General features: G+C 44.9%; 1 protein-coding gene across 7 annotated transcripts in view; it reads right to left on the reverse strand.

Annotated features, from left to right (window-relative positions):
- Positions 1–20,136, reverse strand: part of SIK3 (SIK family kinase 3) — a 110,784-nt gene that overhangs the window by 34,046 nt on the left and 56,602 nt on the right. For all 7 annotated transcript variants that reach the window (XM_034665820.1, XM_034665817.1, XM_034665816.1 and 4 more), the window contains 2 exons: positions 14,768–14,892; positions 14,091–14,214 (listed from right to left, as the gene is read on the reverse strand). In XM_034665820.1, the coding sequence (XP_034521711.1) occupies positions 14,091–14,214; positions 14,768–14,892 (249 nt within the window). The remainder of the gene's footprint in view (positions 1–14,090; positions 14,215–14,767; positions 14,893–20,136) is intronic.

Genomic DNA, 20,136 nt, shown 5'->3' on the forward strand with positions numbered 1-20,136 from the left:
CCAGATATTATCACCAAGTCATACTTCCTAAGTGTCCTACATAGCTCGTGAAATTAAATTCAAGCTCGACTTGAACACACTCTTCTATATAAAGTATGGACAGAGGGTGAAAACAAAGGTAATCGATGCTCCCAGCCTAATAGCAAAACCAACCACAGGGCAGGCAATTAAATGAGTGGAAGGAAGCTAGGGCGTCCGATGAAAGGGAACACGCATCAACTTTTCCAGCTGCCAAGTCCTCTATTTTCATGTCGGCAACGGCCCCATCCCTCGTGCCCTCCCTCGGCTGGGGCCTGAAACCGAAGTGCCCCGGGCCGTGCAGGAATAGTGTGCTGTGCGCGTGCGTGTGCCAGAGGAGCCAGCAGGGCCTTCAGACGCTGCTTTCATCTGCTCCAAACAAGACGCCAGGCGGTCTCCGCAGTGCAGATCGCCAGGGGCCCTGAAACTCGATCTGCCACCAGAATGCTAACTAGAGGATGCGCTGCTCGGCCCTGCCCTGCGGCGCTGACAGGCGTTTGGAAGCCTCCGTGGGGAGAGAGCTGCTGGCGGGCCAGGCCCTAAAATGGGAATTACATGGAGATTGCCCATGTCATTCCATCTAAGAGGGCCAGGTCTTTAACACCTTTTTTCTTCTCGAAACTTGATAATGAACAGTTTTTCTCTAACAGGTTCAAAGTAGTCCATCTGGGTCGGGGGCGGGGATGGGATTGGCGGAAGTAGAGGGTGAGAAAGGAGAATTAAAAACCAACTTCAAATTCACCAAAGGTAGGTGACTAAAGTTCCGTCTCCAGTTTCCAGGCCAGAAGAAGAAATGAGTAACTTCAGAAAGAATTTCCGGACTCAAGATTTGAGAACGTGGCCCCTGAAGACAGGTGAAAGGCCGGGAGGCTGATTTATCCTGGAGACAAGAAGGTGTAGGTCAGCAGCAAGGGGCATACAGGGTGTTCTTCAAGTCTCAGAAGGGGTTTTATAAAGAAAACCAGGCGGATTTACACTATGCTCTTCCAGGGGCCTGAATCTGAGAAGTTCAATGTAGGACAAGTCTTTCTAATTGTTAGAGGTGATCCAAATTCCTGGGTCAGGGTCTTAGGGATCCAAGGAGAGGCCCCTTAGGGAAGCGAGAGGGGCCGTCCAGTGGGCAGGGCCACACCTTCCGCACAGCTAATGTTATCCATTTTATAGATCAGTGTTCTGAGTAAGAGTTCGCTTGCAAAGTTAAGTCCAGAAACAACTATCCTGGAGAGGACGAACTCCTCGGTCCCGTCTAACTCTGAAAACCATGAATAACTGTGACACGGGAAATATTTGTCCTGGGAAATAGCATACTTATATTATCACTAGACACGCTGAATCAGGCTGGCATCTGAGAGGTCACTAGATAGGGCTCCCAGCACCACGTGAAGAAGACTGGGAGTCCCATAAGGACGGAGCCTGTGCCTGCCTGAGCCGTGCACCCCGGTTCCCACCACAACACCGGACAGGCTAACACGCCCTCCAGAAGGCCGGTGAGAGAAGAACTGGACTGAACGCCTGCTACAGCTCCTTCGAACACCTTTCCTCAGAGGATCCTGAGAATCCACAACAGAACACCCTTCTCCACGCTTCCAAACAGAAAAAGCAGACAACTATCCTTTTACAGAAGACTGAAAGGTGGCAGTGTTCGGGGGCAAAAGCCTAGATCCGATGGTTTTCAGGGCTTTCCCTGGTAGTTTTAGAGTTCTCTGCCTCACACAGGGGCACCTACTCACTGATCTTGTCTGAGGCAGAATACAGAATAATCTGTAAATCAGATTACCACTTGGGGAGACACAGATATCTGCAATGTGGGCAAAGCCTTAGCGTCAAGATTATGTTGCAACAAACCAAAACTCTTAGCAGGTAAGTCTTCCCCATAAACCCTGTGGATTTGACTCCAAGTATTAATCATATATCTTTAGCAGTTAAGAGAGTGAGAGTGGGACAGAAAAGAGTAAAAAAACATAAGGAAGGAGGGCCTGAAAGATTAATAGAGCAATTCCTCCAAAAATATTACTCAATAATAATTGCTAACATTTATCGAGCATTTATATGCTAGGCAGAGCGCTAACCCCTGTAAGTTAATTATTTAATTCACACAGCAACCCCTATTACCATCATACCCATTTTATAGATAAGGAAATGAAAAATCAGAGCAGTTAAGAAATTTGACCTGAAAATAAGAGGCAGAGCCAGGACACAAATTCTGGTCAGTCTTACTCCAAAGCCAGCGTTTGCAACCCACACGGCACCTAAAATAAATTAGTTCTGGATGTTTTACTTGGTAGCATATCTTTAAAAAAAACAAATCGATTTTCTTTTTCTGATAATCGAATGGCAGGTGGTCTCCACAGGTTCGGTCATGCTAGAGCCACCTACAAGCCAAGTTCAGAAAAAAGCAGGCTATGAACTCGCTAAAATCCATGTTAAGGGAGATGGTAAATTGGATTGCGAGGAATTGAGAAGGCAAGGACATCGGGGTGCGTATTAAATGCACCAGCGAAGAGTGAACCCAGGACACACACCCGGGTTGTCGGTGCTGAGGGAGACTGCTGGAAGGCCAGAAACAACAGGGTTCCTCCATCAGGGCGCCAGACACAAGGAGAAGGGGTGGGCAGAGATCTGGGGAACCGAATGGCCAGCACAGTCAGGCTGATCCTATGATGGAGGGAATGCCAACCCTCCCTTAAGCCCTTCATGTGATGCCAAAGGATGGGACATGGCAAAGCAATCATTTTCGGCTCTGTGGGCAGAGGGGTGGTCTGAAAGACACCGAGTCATAGATTCTTTCTGACCACATAAAACTGCTTTGAGCTGGGGAAACAGAAGACATCTGTGTGCCAGGAGGCACGGGAAGAATGCAAGGAAGGGGCAATTACTCAGGAAATTCTTGAACTTCGCAGGTGCCTGGAAAAGGGTATGGTCTGGTGCCTCACGTGAGTACATTCCACTCAATACCAGGTGGGTTCAAAGGTAATTCCAAAGAGTTCTTTATTTTCAATAATTTTAACAAACTTCTTAATAACGTTTAATTCCCCAGAGCAATTCAAATTTCAAAGAGGGCTCTATTTCTCTCAAATCTCAAAATCTAGAAAGGAAACAAAAATAAATTGGCTATTAAAATCTCTAAAACGTCTGCTTCCTGGAAAACAAATAACCTTATAATTTTTTTTCAAGTTAAATGGCACTAAAGTCTTACAGTTTTCAGGTCCAGGATACTATGGGATATACTGCCACATTCTGTTATCCATTCACCTTGCCTAGCTCAGGTCGCAGTCGTGGGGAGAACAGATACCGTGACAGCAGGTGACAGATAAATGGTCTGCGGTGACAACCTCTGGATGGAGCGGTATGGCGCCCATAAGAGTTGGTGCCTTTGCCATGTATGTTCTGGACTTACGGATGTTTGTGTCTCATAGCTCCTCTTTAACGCTATCTGCCTTTTCCCAAAAGGAAAACCAGGCACCAAACATGCTGTTCTTCTTAATGAAAAGAAAATCTAATCTGCCATCATGTCCTCATCCTGTCATAATCATGGCTAAAATAGTATGACTGTCTTGCAACATCATGATCCTATAGAAATAATTAACAAGTCAATCAAAAACACGTCAGAGGGGTTACTGCCAAGACCTCTTCTTTTGGTAAGAAGCTGGCCAGATTAAGGGACCCTCACTCTGCCTGTAGACTACACCCCAGAAATGACGTTTTGTAATACGCCCAAGGAAACCCTGTCATTGTCAGCTGTCTGCTGAGGTCAAACCTACTTTACATAGTGACTATTTTAAAATCTAAACGAAGTAGACAAATGGTCTTGAAACAAGACTTTTCTAGGTATAAATAACGTACGCTGAATGTGCTAAGACCCACAGATGCGCTCAGAGATGGCGGAAATGTTAAATACAATCATGCAAAATACACAGGTTTTTTGTTGTTGTTGCAATGAAATTTTGTTATATTGGATATCCCTGGAACAATGTTGCTATAGGGATTGGAAGACTTGTACTCTATAAACTCAATTTTGATACATTACTGTCATAACAGAATTATATACACATTTCCAACTTGCAAGTTAGTTAAGGGGGGTTATTCAAAGTACCAGTCAAAACCACAGTTTTACACAACCAAAGAAAATACATAATCTTGAAATTAACTATAATGGAACTTAATCTACAATAGTGTTGGCAGTAACAAGATTTGACTCATAAAAAACAAGCATGAGATCAGCTCCTCCTGGGTTAGCATGGCACTGAGGGGGAAAAAAATCTTGTTTTGAAATCATCTGCTTTCAGTTCTTCAGGGGAAAGAAAACTGGGAGTCCCAGTGCTGAAGTATTCAGTAAAATTCCTAGAAGGATGGTCTGACAGTAAGAGATCAGACAAGGAAATGGAGAGTTCTTGATTTAAATATAAATCCCAACAGCACCGGTTTCTGCAAATTATTATCAGAATGTTCTGGAAAAAAAATGAAGTGCCTTATAACTAAACCCTGTGAGACATTTTCTGTGACTGAACACAGAGGCCAAGGGAAGGTGCCTTGGCACAACTGAGCAAATAAAGATGGGGCTGGTGAGAAAAATTTCTTGTGGGGAATGAATAAATTTAGGCTGAGAGACTTTTGTCTTTGGTTTTAGCAGTTTATCAGCCTTAGATGGACTGAGGAAAAAACAAGTGTTTGGCCATCTCTCTCCATTCATTAGAAAAATAACACCTATTTCTTGAACATTCCTTATTTTCTAGTTTTCCTAGGTGGCTGCAATGCTTCAGAATTAAGATTCAGAGATCAGGCGATGTGGCTTAAAGGCTGGGAGGCTGACACTGACCTCCAGGCCCTACAGGGAAGAGTCCCCGGCAGGCTGCGGTGTTCTACTAAAGGCTGTCCAATTTGAAGTTCACATTTTTTAAAAAGAATGTTGTTGCCTTACTGCCCTAGCAGTATTCAAGTATGGTTTTAAGTTCTAGTATCAGTCCTTAGAGTACAACAAAATTCTGGCTTAGTTTTATTCCAGAGTCCAATATAGAGTAGTTGATACTCCTTTTTCAATACATAATTGATGCGGATGGACCAAGATATCTATTCCAGGACTCTCTTGATACTTGGAATACCTTGGCAGATACGTATTTCTTGAGAACGAAAACAGGATCAAAGACAGAAGCCAGGCGTCTAGTGTTCAAATCTCAGCTCTCTACCTCCTAGCTGCGGGATTCGGGTCTATCACTCCATCTTGCCATGCCTTGATTTGCTTGTCTACCCAATAATGAGAGTCACCTACTTCCTAGGGTAGCTCTGAATATAAAACAAGTTAGTGCAACAGTGCCTGCTCCATAGAAAGTGTTCAATGAATGTTAAGTATTATCCAAATCTCTGGAGTCCTTCCACATAGAACTTTCTTCCTCTCTCTATTTTCCTCCATAGGGCGGCCCGAAGCTTGGAGACAGTCTGCTTGCAAGGGGCAGCAAGAAATAAGGCAGTACCGGTACTTACCCATGGTTCCCCGCTACATTAGGTGGAGTCAGAGAAGGCCTGTGTGACCCTGAGGGAGATCCTGTCTCTTTCCTGACATCACCTGTGATTTCTTCATTCACTAACACGAAAGTGCCACGCGGGTGTCCCACTAGTGGCGGAGTACGCCCCAAAATGTATGCCAGAACTACTGTCAGGACGCTGAGCTGCTTAGTGTATGGACGCTGCTGGGTGAGCTCCTTTAATCTCCTGCCCCATCCCCTCTCCGCGAAGTGCTTTTAGCCGAGCAAGGTGCTGCGTGGTTCTTGATGAGTAAGCCAGTCAGGGCAGAGCTGCCGGCGTCCAAGTGCGAGCTTTCTGGCAGGAGCCGCACAGCAGTCTCCTCAGCAGCATTCTGGAAGCCTGGGTCTCGTATTCCCAGCGATAAAACGCTTATGCAGTATTACAATTAATTAAGGCACAATGAAGTCAGATCAATAAGAACTCAAAAATATTGTCCACAAGAGATCGCTCTGCGCTCACTGTCATGGCAGTTTTTCCACTGTAAATTAATTTCCCCTCAGTGAAATGAGTGGCTGATCTTACAGTAGTCACTAGCAGGTAGTGTAACTGGTGACTAAGACAAACTAGGCTTTAAGAAGGAGGCCTCTGAAGGTTTTAAAAAATATACTGGTGGGGCGCCTGGGTGGCACAGCGGTTAAGCGTCTGCCTTCGGCTCAGGGCGTGATCCCGGCGTTATGGGATCGAGCCCCACATCAGGCTCCTCTGCTAGGAGCCTGCTTCTTCCTCTCCCACCCCCTGCTTGTGTTCCCTCTCTCGCTGGCTGTCTCTATCTCTGTTAAATAAATAAATAAAATATTTAAAAATAAATAAATAAATAAATAAAAATAAAATAAAAATAAAAAATATACTGGTAGTTAACGAGTTTGGTGCTCAAAAATTTAAGTTGTTGACTTCCTTCAGTGGGGTTTGGGGGGTGTCAGAGAAAGCACACGCCAACACATGTGGTCTCATCATCTGTAACAGCTTGAAAACCAGCAAGTTTCAACTTTCAATTCTTCTGTAATTTAGGCTCAAGGTTTTTACACCTAACCACTCTCCGGGATGCTCTCAGAATTTTAATCCGAAAACACTGGTCTAGACCAAACTTATTTCACTTGAGACATAGAAAGCTAAATCCATAATTGATCAAAACCTTTTTAAAACTAGAAGTCATGTGACCTGGTCATTCACATAATAACCTATATAACAAAAGCACATAAAACCAGCGAATAATTTGGATCATCAGTGAATTACCTGTTTAATAATAAAACCCAACAGTCTGACGAAAGATTCTAGAGCTAAATGGTGATAACTGAGTTTTTCACTAGAAATAGTTCCTGAATGTTTATAGGATAGCAAGTGCTGTCAGGTTTTATTGGAGATGATGAGGTACAGAGCACGGTTCTGATATAAAGGAGCTTCTATTCCAGGGCAGAGGGGAAGACACACACATAGTTATAAAACTAGGTGGTACAAAATTGTTCAGCCTCGAATAAATCCTCTTTTAAATTTAAACCACTACCTTCCAACTTGGAAGCAGGTCTTTCGTGGGTCTCGGGATGCCCATGGAAGGGCGCCTGTATCAAATACACAAGACGAGGCACAGAAATACCCACTAGCTGTGAGGACACCTCATTCCACACATTCTGACAATAAAGAGACGCTTAGAATTCTTGAACTAGCTGTGTCCATCTGTATAGCATGGACCCACACAGCTGCAGATATTCTGGAATTCAACTCTGCTAGAAGCAGCTAGATGGTGCGGCCTTACCCACTTGGCCTCCCAAGTGCTAATTTAGAGAACAGCAGCTCTGCTGGAGCGTCTAAATCCTTTAGGCAGAAAAATGGATCAACTCAGCTCAAGTCTCTGACAACAGCCTGAGAAAAGAAGGGATCTTGCTCTTTAGGACTTCCTCAGCCGCGGTATCTCCGGCAGCACAGGAAGCAGGGCTGACAGGATGGAAAGCTGCTGGCTCCGGCCGCAGACACAGTTCACTCTAGCTCTGGTGAGATGCCACTGTGTCCAGGAACAAGAGGGGTGAGCAGAAAAGGGGACAGACTGTAGGTTTCCTTCACGAGAACTTGAAACTTCATGGTACCATAATGTCTGAGCTAAGAAGAGACTGAACAGCCTTATGAGTTCATCTGCTCCTATGCCTTGCCCTTTGACGGCATGTTGCACTGGGCCTTGGGCTTCGGCCTACGATGTTCGGCAAGGCCAAGCACATGTGTGTCCCTGAGGGCAGGCAGGCTCAGACTGCTAACACAGAACTGTCTACTCATTTCCTGGACTGGGTTGTTGCTCATTTTCTGGCCTTAATTTTACAAAAATGTTTATTCCTATTTATGGAATTATTTGTCTAGGATTAAAAAGTGACCACATTTAGGACAATAATATTGACATCTCTGAGTCTATAAACTTTCGTGTTAACTTATATTACAAATATTAGTTCTTTCTAAGTAGTTCAAATGCTACATAGCTTATTTCCAGGCACTAACAGACAAATGTGGTTGACAGCATCATAACTTTTTTTACGAGCCTCCACCACCTGAAGCCGGCCCAGGCAAGGCTGGAGTACCAGCCCTTTGCTGTGATGCAAGGGGATGGGGGTGGAGGGCAGAAGGGATCCAAGTTGCTCACAGGAAATACTGTGCACCCTGGAAAAGCAGAGGAAGTGGTTTGTTTACCTTGCCCTTTCTGTGCAACAGTGCGGTGTCGTCAAACAAACACTGAATACATGACTAAGTTAGCCATGTAGTACCTGGGTGGCTTTAGGCAAGTCAAGTAATTAAACTTCACTGGCAAAATGCTAAAACAGTACGTGTCAATACCAATTCCAGGGTACGGTTATCTAGCTCAAATTAGATCAAGTATTGGAAATACTGTATCAACTCGAAAGTCACAAAGAAATGTAGATCACTATTACTGACGCTATGATTTGAAAACGAGTGTACATTCTGGAGGAGTTTTGTAGGCAGCATTTTAACAAACCTACGCAGGCATTCATTCATTCATGTAACGAATGCTTCCTGAGTGCCTGCGAGGACCAGGCACTGTCCCAAGCCCTGGGAATAAATACGGCAGTGAACAGAAACAAAAGCTCATGCAGTCAAGAGGCAGTGGGATAGGGAGTAGGGAGACGATCGGCAGATGAGGTCCGGCAGTGGTACAGCCATGTAAAAACTGAAGCAGCGTTCTGGAAAGAGAAAGGCCTCTCTGAGGAGACTCTGAAGCGAAACCAAGCGACATGAGGAAGCAAGCCACGTGAATCCTTGAGGGAACAGGAATGTGTGCCTCGAGAGTCTGAGGAGCAGCGAGGATGCCTCTGTGACTGGTGCTCGGGACCTGTGGCGAGCAGTAGCAGGACATGACGTGAAAGAGGCGGCCAATCGCAGCTGTGCCTTGTTGGCCATCGTGATGATGGCTTTTTGAACTTTATTCTACAAGGAAACGCAAGCCATTGGAGGGTTTTCAATAGGATTCTATGTACTATTTACTCACTATTTACTAAGTCCTGCTACATGCCAAATAGACTCTAGACAACTGAAAAAACACGCTTCATCTATATTTTCTCTAAGCTCAGTCTGGTGTGGAAGATGTACAATAAAAGAAGTAATTACAATAAAAAGTTTGGTGAGTCCCATGATTTAAAAAAAAAAAAAAACCCAGAGATCTGAAGACTGGTAGAAATTATCTTGATTCTTTTTCTAGTACACCGAATTTCTTATTCTAGAATACAGGAGTGGATGGAGTCAGGTTGGGGGGAGGAAGAAGTATTCTGGGCAGAGGGATCTGCTCCGCAGAACATCACCTGTTCAGGGACTGGAAGAAGTCAGGCCGACCAGGTGTACAGTGGGAGCTGGGGCCGCAGAGACAGGCAGGCACCAGGTCATGAGGTATTTCTAGACCACTGTTTTCAAACAGCAGTCGTGACATCAATCTAGTAAGTTATAATCAGCAGTTTTTAATGTAATAGAATAAAATATATTGGATTGTAGTGCACATAGTAAAGGCAAGCTTTGCTTTTTAAAAAAACTTCAGTTCAGGAGTATGGATATATGTGTGTTTCAGGTCCGAGTATAAGAGATATTTTTTACTATGGTCATGGTCAAAATGTTTGAAAGTCAGTGCCCCTGCCACATTAAGCCTAGAGGCAACTTTAGCCTAGAGGCAAACCATTTCGGAGGCAAACCGCTGGAAAGTTTAAGCTGGAAAAGGGTATGATCAGATCTGTGTGTATTGTTTTTATATGTGTGTATTAGAAAGATTCCTCATGCAGCATGTGGAGAATGGATCAGGAAGGGACAAGACTGGAGCCAGAAACCGTTAATTGGCTATTTTTTCACTTAGGCAAGAACCACTACAGAAGTGCTAGAGGAAAGGAGGCTCGAATGGACAGGATTTGGCAACTGATCAGCTGTGACAACTGTGAGAGGGGGGAGGAATCAGGATGGTTTCTGCCTTGCTCCCATGGTGACGCCTGCCATTCACTAGGATAGGCAACCAAGGATGGGGAGGGGGAGTTAAAGTCAGTTGTGAAATGTTTCTATTGATGTGAATTCAAGACGTAAAAGTGAAGTTGATCAGTAGCAATGGGCTGGACAGGTCACCCTTCATCCCAGAGGAGAGGTCTGGGCCAGAGAGCTAACTGAGCATTCACAGGGGACTGAACATCACAGTCCTCACTGAAGCCATGGCAGTGAGACGGCTCAGAAGGATGGCATAAAGAAGAAAAGACTTAAAGGATGAACAGAGGAAGAGAAACCCGGCAGAGATGACTGAGAAGGTGCGTCCAGAGAGACAGGAGGAAAACGAGAGAATGTGGTGTCTGAGAAGCAGTGAGAAAACAGTGTTTCAGAAAGTAGGGAGTGACTCAAGGATAAGAAAACACACAACCTGATTTAAAAATGGGCCAAACACTTGGACAGACAAGTCACCAAAGAAGATAGCCTGATGGTAAATATACATTATGAAAAGACGCTCATCATCATACATTGTCAGGGAACTGCATATTAAAATAACAAGCAACCACTACGCATCTGTCTGTTAGCCGGCCAAACTCCGGAGCACAGACAGTACAACAGGCTGGCCAGGGTGCGGGGCCAAGGGGACGCTCGCTCACCGCTGGTGGGAATGCAAATTGCAGCAGCCGCCTTGGAAGGGAGCTGGGTGGTTTCTTACAAAACTAAACATATTCTTCCATTCTATCCAGCAATCACACTTCCTCCTATTTGCCCGAAAGAGTCGAAAGCTTAGGTCCACAGCAACACGTGCACATGAAATTTACAGCAGTTTCATTCATCACTGCCCAAACGTGGAAAGAACCCGATGTCTGGCGAGTAAATGGATAAATGGGGTAAATCCACACAATGGAATGTTATTCAGCATTAAAAAGAAATGAGCGATCAAGCCCCGAAAAACCAGGGAGGAACCTTATGTGCAACTTACTGAGTGAAAGAAGACCAGATACTGTGGGATTCCAACTACTATATATGACATTCTAGAGAAGGCAACACTAGGGAGACAGTAAAATGCTCAGTGGTTACCAGAGGTTGGCGGAGGGGGTCAACAGGCAGAGGATCTTTCGGGCAGTGAAACTGCTCTGTATGATAGTATAATGGTGCATACACATCATCGTATGTTTGCGCAAATCCACAGAATGGACACCACAGGTGAGTGCTAATGTAAACCACGAACTTCGGGTGATAATCGGATATGGTGTCGATGTAGGATGACTGACTGTAGCAAATAGGCTATGTTGGTGCAGGATGCCGATTGTGGAGAAGGCTACGAGTGTGCGGGGACATGGGGATATGGAAACTGGCTTCACTTTGTTCACTTTTGCTGTGAACCTAAAACTACCCTGGAAAATAAAGTGGAAAAGGAAGGAAGGAAGGAAGGAAGGAAGGAAGGAAGGAAGGAAGGAAGGAAGGAAGGAAGGAAAAGAAAGAAAAGAAAGAAAGAAAGAAAGAAAGAAAGAAAGAAAGAAAGAAAGAAAGAAAGGGGGAGGGAGGTAGGAGTGGGTCAGGGCTAAGCACTGCTGAACAGTCATAAAGATAAGGACCGAGGACACCCAGTGGACGACGACAGGATCACTGATGGCTGGCCAGAGCGATATGCTGGACCCGTCTCTGCTTCCTTTTATAGTCAAATTGGGGATAGCTATGCCTATTTCTTTTTGCTATTTCCCTTCCATTCCTCTTCTGTCGTGGCCACACGCACTAGGTTGTGCTCCTGCCCCCACCAAAGCCGTCCTCTAGCGTCGTCGCCGATCTCCACCTTCCTGAATCCCAAGTTCAGCTCCCGCTCATCTTCTCTCACCTGTTGGCAGCACCTGGCAGAGTTCCTCACTCTCTCCTCCTTGAAACATTTTCCTCCTTGTTTTCTAGGATGGCAGTCCCTCTGGCTTACCTCGCTGGTGATTCCCGTGCCGACCCCTCTTCACCTTTCTGATCTCTGACCATTACTGTGGTCCGGAGATGAGCCCCTGGACCCCTTCTCTATAATCACTGCCTACAGAGCGATCCCATCTCATAGCTGTAAATATTATCTATACACTGGCGATTCACAGATGCACCTCCCTGGCCCATGACTCTCCACCAAGCTACAGCCCTACACCTGCCTACACCAGAGCTCAGCTTAGAGGTGTAACGCACACCTCAAACTAAATGATCTAAAACATCTCTCCAGAATTAAGCGTTCTTCCCTCGTCGTCCCCATCACAGTCAGCAGGAAGTCCATCCTTCCAGTGGCTCAAGCCAACACCCCTGGAGTTACCTTTAGTGACTCTTTCTCTCACATCAAATCCAACATAAATGCTGCTGGAACCAGACTGCCTAGGTTCAAATTCTCGTTTAGCCACTTCGTAGCTGTGTTATCTTGGGAAAATTGCTAAACGCGTCCTGGCTTCAGTTTTATCACTTGTGACATGGGGGTGATAAACTTACATATCTCATAGGGTTGTTGTAATAACGAAATGAGTCAATGTTTATAAACTGCTTTGAACGGTGCCTGCCACCCGGTATGGAGTATCTCTTGAATCTGACCACTTCTTACCATCCCCACCTCCTCCACACCCAGTCTGGGAACGAGCCACCAGTATCTCTCATTTGGGTTATTGCAAAAGTCTCCCTTCCTTTAGCCCCTTACCCTTTTAACCAGCACAGCAGCCAAAGTGATTTTTTAGAAAAACAAAAAAATCGCAGTCACATGCTTTTGACTTTTTTTGGGTGTCTGAAAATTTTAATAATAGAAGTTAGGAAAAAACACAAGTCGGATTATATCATTCTTCTGTCAAAAGCTTTGCATTTGGCTCAAAGTAAAAACTCAGGTCTTTCCACTGACTGGGCCCTAAAAGTAAATTCTCTCTCTCCTCTCTGACCTCATCTCTCTTGTCCCTGTCACTCCTTTCAAGCACAGAGGCCCCCGGCGTGTTTCTTAAACACTCCAGCACACTCCCTCCCAGGGGCCTCTGCACTGGCTGCTCTCCCTAGCTGGCAAGCTCATCCTTAGGCTGCATGGCTCATTCCCTCACCTTCCTTACATCTGTGCTGAAATGTCACTTTCCCAGTGAAGGGATTCCGTGGTCATACCTTTTCAAATAACCTTCCTCCCACCCACCAGTGCTGACCCCCTTCTCTATTTTAATTTTCTCACAGCACTTATCATTATCAGACACACTATTAAGCCATTAGAACAAGGAGACTTAAAGTGAAATCTAGAAAAAGTTTCCCCTATTAACTCTAAAAGGCAGTTCCCACGTGCTTATACTGTGTTGCCAACACAGGCCGTACATTCTGTATGTCATTCCTTAAACTGAAAACATGTTTAGACAAAACGAACTAGACTGCTTACTGTACACTCTCTGAGCTGTTCTTTTCTCATGTGCATAGAAATGGTGATGAAACACCACAGGTTCTGGGTATCTGGTGACTGTTTGGCATGTTACATCTTTCCAAGAGCTACTTACTGTCCTACTGCCCACTCATTTGAAAAACACTCGTTTATTTGAGTCTGGGGGATACATGTCATGGAAGCAGGGAACGTGGCAGCAGCAAGACTGCAACACAAAGGCTGCTCCATCCTGGGCATTTGCTGCTACGTTTCAGCGGGGCCCCAGTAGATGGAAACATTATCATGAAAAGGGTGGGAGAAGGAGCAAAGGACAGGGGAGAAACACGAATGTTTACTGCCTTGCAACTACGTGATGGGCCTATCGACTCTTTCCATCGACTATTTAATGTAATCTTCAGAGTCACGCCTCACAAAACTGCCTGCCACTTACAGATGAGGAAACCAAAGCTCTGACAGTCTTGGCAATCAGCCACACAACACGAGGAGCTAAAGGTGGAGCTCAGCGCCACACTCAGGCCACCTCAGGCGGGGCCACCGGACGCCTGTATGTACACCGTGTTCCTAGAGAACCTGCTTCCGGAGGCGCCAGTTCAGCAAAGTGGAGCTCAGAAAGGCTGTTAAGTGGGCGGTTTGTGCTCTGTCACTCAATTCCCGCAAGAACTCAGCATGTCAGCTTTCTGTGAACCCCGTCACTGCTATGCGCCGGTAACTCCCTTACCTGTGGACATAAAAAATGGGATGCGGAACTTTCCACTCAACACCCGGGCCCGCAGATTCTGCAGTGTGCTCCCATCAAATGGCAGGGCACCACACACAAGCACATAGAGGACGACTCCAAGGCTCTGCATCCCAAACAGAGAGTACATACAATTAATCGCATCAGAGGAAACAAAAGAGGCCATTATAGTATGTGTATGAAGACGGTGGTGAGTCATGCACAAGATAATGGAACAAACTTTTTCTTCTGTCTTTGTGAGAAATAATATGAGGCATTGTCAAGCCCAATCATCTTTAGGATAGTTAACATTCTTCTTTGCTTCCAGACATGAATTTTGGGTAACATATCTAGAATTTCTCTCAGCACTCATCCTTGAGGGAGAAGGCAAGTGGCAACGACAGAAAGAATCTCTGTTCTTGGCAAGGGCACCCATCCAAGCTTGCTCTTGGACTTTTTTTTTTTTTTCTTTGCAGATGCAAAAGGGGAAGTTTGAAATCCGTGGCTCGGTCCATAAGACAAGAGCTGGAGGAAAGACTTTGCACAAAGAACTGGGAATTCAAAGCACGGGGGTCAAGGTCTCACTTCGTGTGCAGCATTCGATGTCCCCCAGGGAGATGGCAGCCGTTCCCCGTGAAGGAGAATCACCGGCCTGGGGGCTGAGAGGAGGCAGTACGTACCCAGATGTCCACTTTGGGCCCATCGTATTCCTTTCCCTCAAAGAGCTCAGGCGCAGCATAGGGGGGGCTGCCGCACCACGTCTTCAGCAGCTGCCCGGGAGTGAACAGGTTACTGAAGCCAAAATCTAGAAAGACAAACGGACATAACTCAAGTTACTAGTTTCTAGTCACTGAACAAGGGCTCTGGAGCATTACAGTTGAGTATCCAATGTGAAGAGAGACCATTTAGAAATTCTCCAACCAGCCACTGGAACTTAACATAATAGTGAAAGGGAGATACAGATGATCCGGAACGCCCAAGGCCCCTGGTGAACTAAAAGTCCACAGGACCGGTTTATGTCCGCAGGACCAACACTGTTCCCTTCAGAAAGCTACACTGAGGGAGCCGAGCGTGCCTGTTGCTTTCGGAACAAAAGTGACATTGGATAGTGACTGATGTTAAGGCCACATAAGAATCAGTAACTACCTATAAGCCCACTCGCCAGGGCCCAGACTTTTCCTATTATTTTTACTTCTTACGACAAACACATTTATGACCACGAGAGACATACGGACTTGAAAATTTAGATAAAGTGACGTTATTATCATTAAGGTGGCTTACTCGAAAGAAAGAATGGGCAACTTATTTACACATTGAAACAGAAACATTTACAATTTAACTGTAAGTCCCTTTGTGCTTCAACTTTCCCCCTACTTGTCGTCCCCTTCCACTGTTTTAGGAGAAAGCAGATGGGAGACAGGAGAGGTGAGGTGGGGAGAGGAACGCTCAGAAAATCAGCAAGGATGGCAGGCCATAGGACAGAAAGTCGCTGACTTTTGAACACTTTCATGTGTGTAAGTATTTACATGAACAACTCGTCTGGAAGAAAGCCTACTCCCTCCCGCCGCAGGCCTACCACATTCCCTGCGGCGACAGCGCCGGGAAATGCCGAGCGCCTCCCTACTCTCCCCCGCCTAGTTTTACTCCCCTTGACAACTCTGTCCCCCTTTGCTATTTGTTTTTACTCCTTTCTTCCTTCTACAGCGCATGTGTTCTTGCAAGGCCTGTGCTGATTTTGTCTCTCTCTCCTTGCTCTAAGGCCGACTCTTCTGGTTCCATAGCTTCCGTAATCATTTGTTTGGTAATAATTCTCCAAATTTCTATCTCTGGTCCTGGTACCACTCTTAAATTCCTGATAGGAACTTCTAATACTTACCCGGGAACAAAGAGCTCAAACTCGCCATCTTCCGAAAACAAATCTGTTCTTCTGCTCATGTTCCCATTAATGTTTGTTAATGGCATTACCATCCCAGCTACTGGAAGCACTGGAGTCTCCCTTCTCCCTCTCATTTCCCATTCCAAACTGGTAATAAAACTTTTCCTGCTTCTACCCTGTGTGTCCTGAATCCATCTCCTTCCTTCTATTTCCATTCCTACCACCTCAGCTCATACTTGTGTTCTCTCCCACCGAGGCTCGCACACAGCTCATTACCTCCGATTCATTTCCCTCTAGGCCATCCATTCATAGCATGGGGACAGTCACGCAAATCACACTGTGTCAACTCTTCGCTCAGAAACATGGCGGTGGGGAGGGCCTCCCATCTGCTCACAGAACAGTTTAACCCTCTGAGCCTTGTCCTTCAAGCTCCTTCATGGCCCAGCCCCGCCCCCCTCTCCAACGTCTCCGGGCCATTCTATCATTGCTAGACTACTCACATCCTGTGTTCACGTGCCTTCCTTCGGCTACTTCCTCTCTGTGCCATGCCTTTTCCTTTCGTTACCACATTTGAAAGATCGCTCATTTCCAAGGCCCAGTCAAATATTACTTCCTGTATGAAGCCTTAACTGATTTCCACCATGAAAGACTGTCAATGGCTTCCTCCTCTGTGCTTCCATAGCCCTTCATTAGACCTCTATATCCCAATTACTCTGCCTTACCTTATACTTAGATGTATTATGTGTTTCTGCCCTCCACTAGTGAGTAAACGGGGGGCACTACAGCTGGACTCGCCCGTTTCCACACAGTGCATTCATACACGCAAGAAAGGGTCACTGAATGAAATGGCAATAAAATCACTAGGCCAAGCCTCCTGTCACTTTCTGGCTCCTGGAGGCTTCTCATCCATACAATGGCAGCCAGCCAGCCACTAGAGCCTCTACTCCTAGCCCTCCGCCTACAGTTCTAAAATTAACATAACGATCACAAGGGGCTTAGAGGTCAGGGCCATCATTAGAAACATTAACAGCTACTTCTATAAGAAATCGAATATTCTCTTTCATCCACGGGAAATAAATGCTTCTTCTGCTAAGTCTTCCTGGATCTCCTACGAGAAATATCCTCTACCTACTCCGTACTCCCCTATTACTTTGTATTTCTCCCTTATTTTGGTTATTTCCACATACACATATTCTATTCTTCTAGCTCCTGAAAATACACTCTCTCCCGTTCCTTAAGAATACCTTATACATCTCCGACTCTCTCAAATTACCCAGTATAACAGTGTTTAAACACAACAGGTACTTACTAAATGTCAACTATGATTGCAACTGCATTTAAAGCTCTACCGACTAACCTACAACTCTGAAACCCAATAGCTTTAATTTACTAAAGTCGCATGCGCTGAACCCCATTAAGATTCTTCTTGCAAGAGTGAGGACAGTTGTTAAAAATCCTAACAAATGAGATTCAGCAAAGCAGACGTCTTTGGGAATTTTCTAGAAAGAGGACCCTTAATCGTTTTGTTTTGTTTTAATTGGCTTGCACACCTCTTCCTGAGGTCCTTTTCCATGGATGGCCTTCCTCGGCAGCATGTGGAAGAGACATGCAGATGGTGTCTGTAATAATGGATGCACTCTGACGTTGGCGGGACTGCGTAGCAAAAGTCCAGAAGAGAGAATCATGGAGTATTTCATATTTTGAATGAAGAACACACAGGCCACATGATTAATTAAAAGCAGTAGGTTTAAAATGTTCCTAATAAGCAGCTTAAAATATATAGATTCTCCTTTTGAACCATGGATGCTCTATCTACAATTAGCAAACTTTTAACCCGTTTCCTCTGTTGGGGAGGGAAGGCACAAACTTAATGGCATGAGCGTGTTTATTCTATCTACCAAATAGGAAATCTTTACAAAGGAAACAATCTCAAAGGGAACCATCCTTGGTGGTGGCTGTAAGCTTAGACTGCTCTGAGGCGCTGATCTGAGAAACGAGCATGCAAGAACAAATGATATGATCGGGGCCTGACAACCACAGGGATCCACATCGGGGAAAGCACCTGCTTTGACAGCATGTTACAACCAGAGGGCTGGCTTCAACAGCTAGACCTATGACCAAGAGCAAGATTTCAGTAAGATTCAACAACAACCCCCCCACCACCACCTGCTTGCTCTTATTTCCTATTACACACCAAGCAAAAATCCTCTAGTCTTGCAAACCTGTCAGGGGGTCTCCTGTAACCACTCCACGTGTTGTTCCCACTCCTAACTGCATATTTAAGCAAAATCTGCCTCTCCTTGCCTGCTATGACACTTTATTTTTTTTACCCATTAAAGCCAGCTTCCTCCAATGAATGATTCTGGGATATCCTAATTCATTCTTTAATGTACCAGACCTAACGGAATATGACCCACCCTCCCTCTTCAAGACACACATCACTATAAATTCACAGCTTCACCAAAAGCAGACTGCTGTCGTATCTCCCTCGTAGTGCCTCCTCACAAGTGTTTCATGTGCCTCTTCAGTACTGCTGTGCGGCCTGTAAATTACAGCTCCGGCTAGCTCACTGTCCATTTGCCAATCACATGACTTATTTTCTGAAAATTTAAGTTACTGATGTGGGAGAAACCTCAAGTTATTAACAAATTGAATCTGGAACTCATTTTGAAAGTTTCGTTCCTTCTAATCTACACTCCAGGGAATGAGTAACTGGAACAGGATACCTCCTCTTTATTCTCTTAGCTGCTTACCTTTGAGGGGCATTCTGCTACACATTTTAAGAAGACTGGAAGGAAAAAATGAAAGCAGTTGAAACTCAAACCGGTCTATTCTGGGTTCCGTTGGTAGTTTCGGGAAGTAACTCCTCGCTGTGGGGTTGTTGTGGAGGCGGCATGGGGCAGGTGGGGACACACTCTCACCCTTGCTGCACACATTGCCTGTTTTTACTCAGATTTTTGTCCTCTAGCCTTATTGAGATAAATGTCACATTCCATAAAATTCACCCATTTAAAGTGTACTGTTCAGTGGCTTTTAATATATTCATAGAGTTGTACAACTATCACCTCAATCAATTTCAGAACATTTTCATCACCCCTACAAAGAAACCCTATACCAATCAGCAATCAGTCCCCATTTCTCCCCCAACTCTCCCAACAATGAGCCCCACCCCAGGCCATCACTAATCAACTTTCTGTCTCTACGGATTTGCTTATGCTGGACATTTCCTATAAAAGGGATCATACAAAATATGGACTTTGTGTCTGGCTTCTGTTCCTTAGCATAATGCTTTCAAGGTTCATCCATGTTTTAGCATCTATCAATTAGAACTTTGTTCCTTTCTTTACCGCTGAATAAGATTCCATGGTATGGTTATACTACATTTTATTTATCCACTCACCACTTGATGGACATTTAGGTTATTTCCACTTTTTAGTATTATGAATAATGCTGCTATGAGCATTCTTTTTTTTTTTTAAGATTTTATTTATTTGACAGAGAGAGACAGCCAGTGAGAGAGGAAACACAAGCAGGGGGAGTGGGAGAGGAAGAAGCAGGCTCCCAGCGGAGGAGCCTGACATGGGGCTCGATCCCAGGACCCCGGGATCACACCCTGAGCCGAAGACGTTTAATGACTGAGCCACCCAGGCGCCCCCCATGAGCATTCTTGTACACTTTTTGTGAGTGTGTATTTTCATTTCTTAGGGTGTATGTGTGTGTGTGTATAAAATGTAACATATATACTATATATGTGATATACTATATATACATACACACACACCCCTAAGGATATATATATAAGATACATAGATATAGGTATCTATAGATATCTATATCTAGGTCATATGGTATGGTAACTTCGTGTTTAAATTTTTGAGGAACTGACCCAACTTTTATCCAAATTGGCTGCCACATTTTACATTCCTACCAACAACATACAAGTGTCCCAACTTCTCCCCATCCTAGCCAATACTTATTACTGCCATTTTTCTTTTTAATTACAGCTGTCCTATGGGGGTATGTGGTATCTCACTAAGATTTTGCTTTGCATTTCCTGTTGGCTAATAGTGTTGAGCATTGTCTCATGTGCTTATTGACCACTGATATATCTTCTTTGGACAAATGTCTATCCAAGTCCTTTGCCCATTGTAGATTGAGTTGTCTTTTTATTAT

The sequence above is a fragment of the Ailuropoda melanoleuca genome, chromosome 8 (assembly GCF_002007445.2).
Source record: "Ailuropoda melanoleuca isolate Jingjing chromosome 8, ASM200744v2, whole genome shotgun sequence".
Classification (NCBI taxonomy): domain Eukaryota; kingdom Metazoa; phylum Chordata; class Mammalia; order Carnivora; family Ursidae; genus Ailuropoda; species Ailuropoda melanoleuca.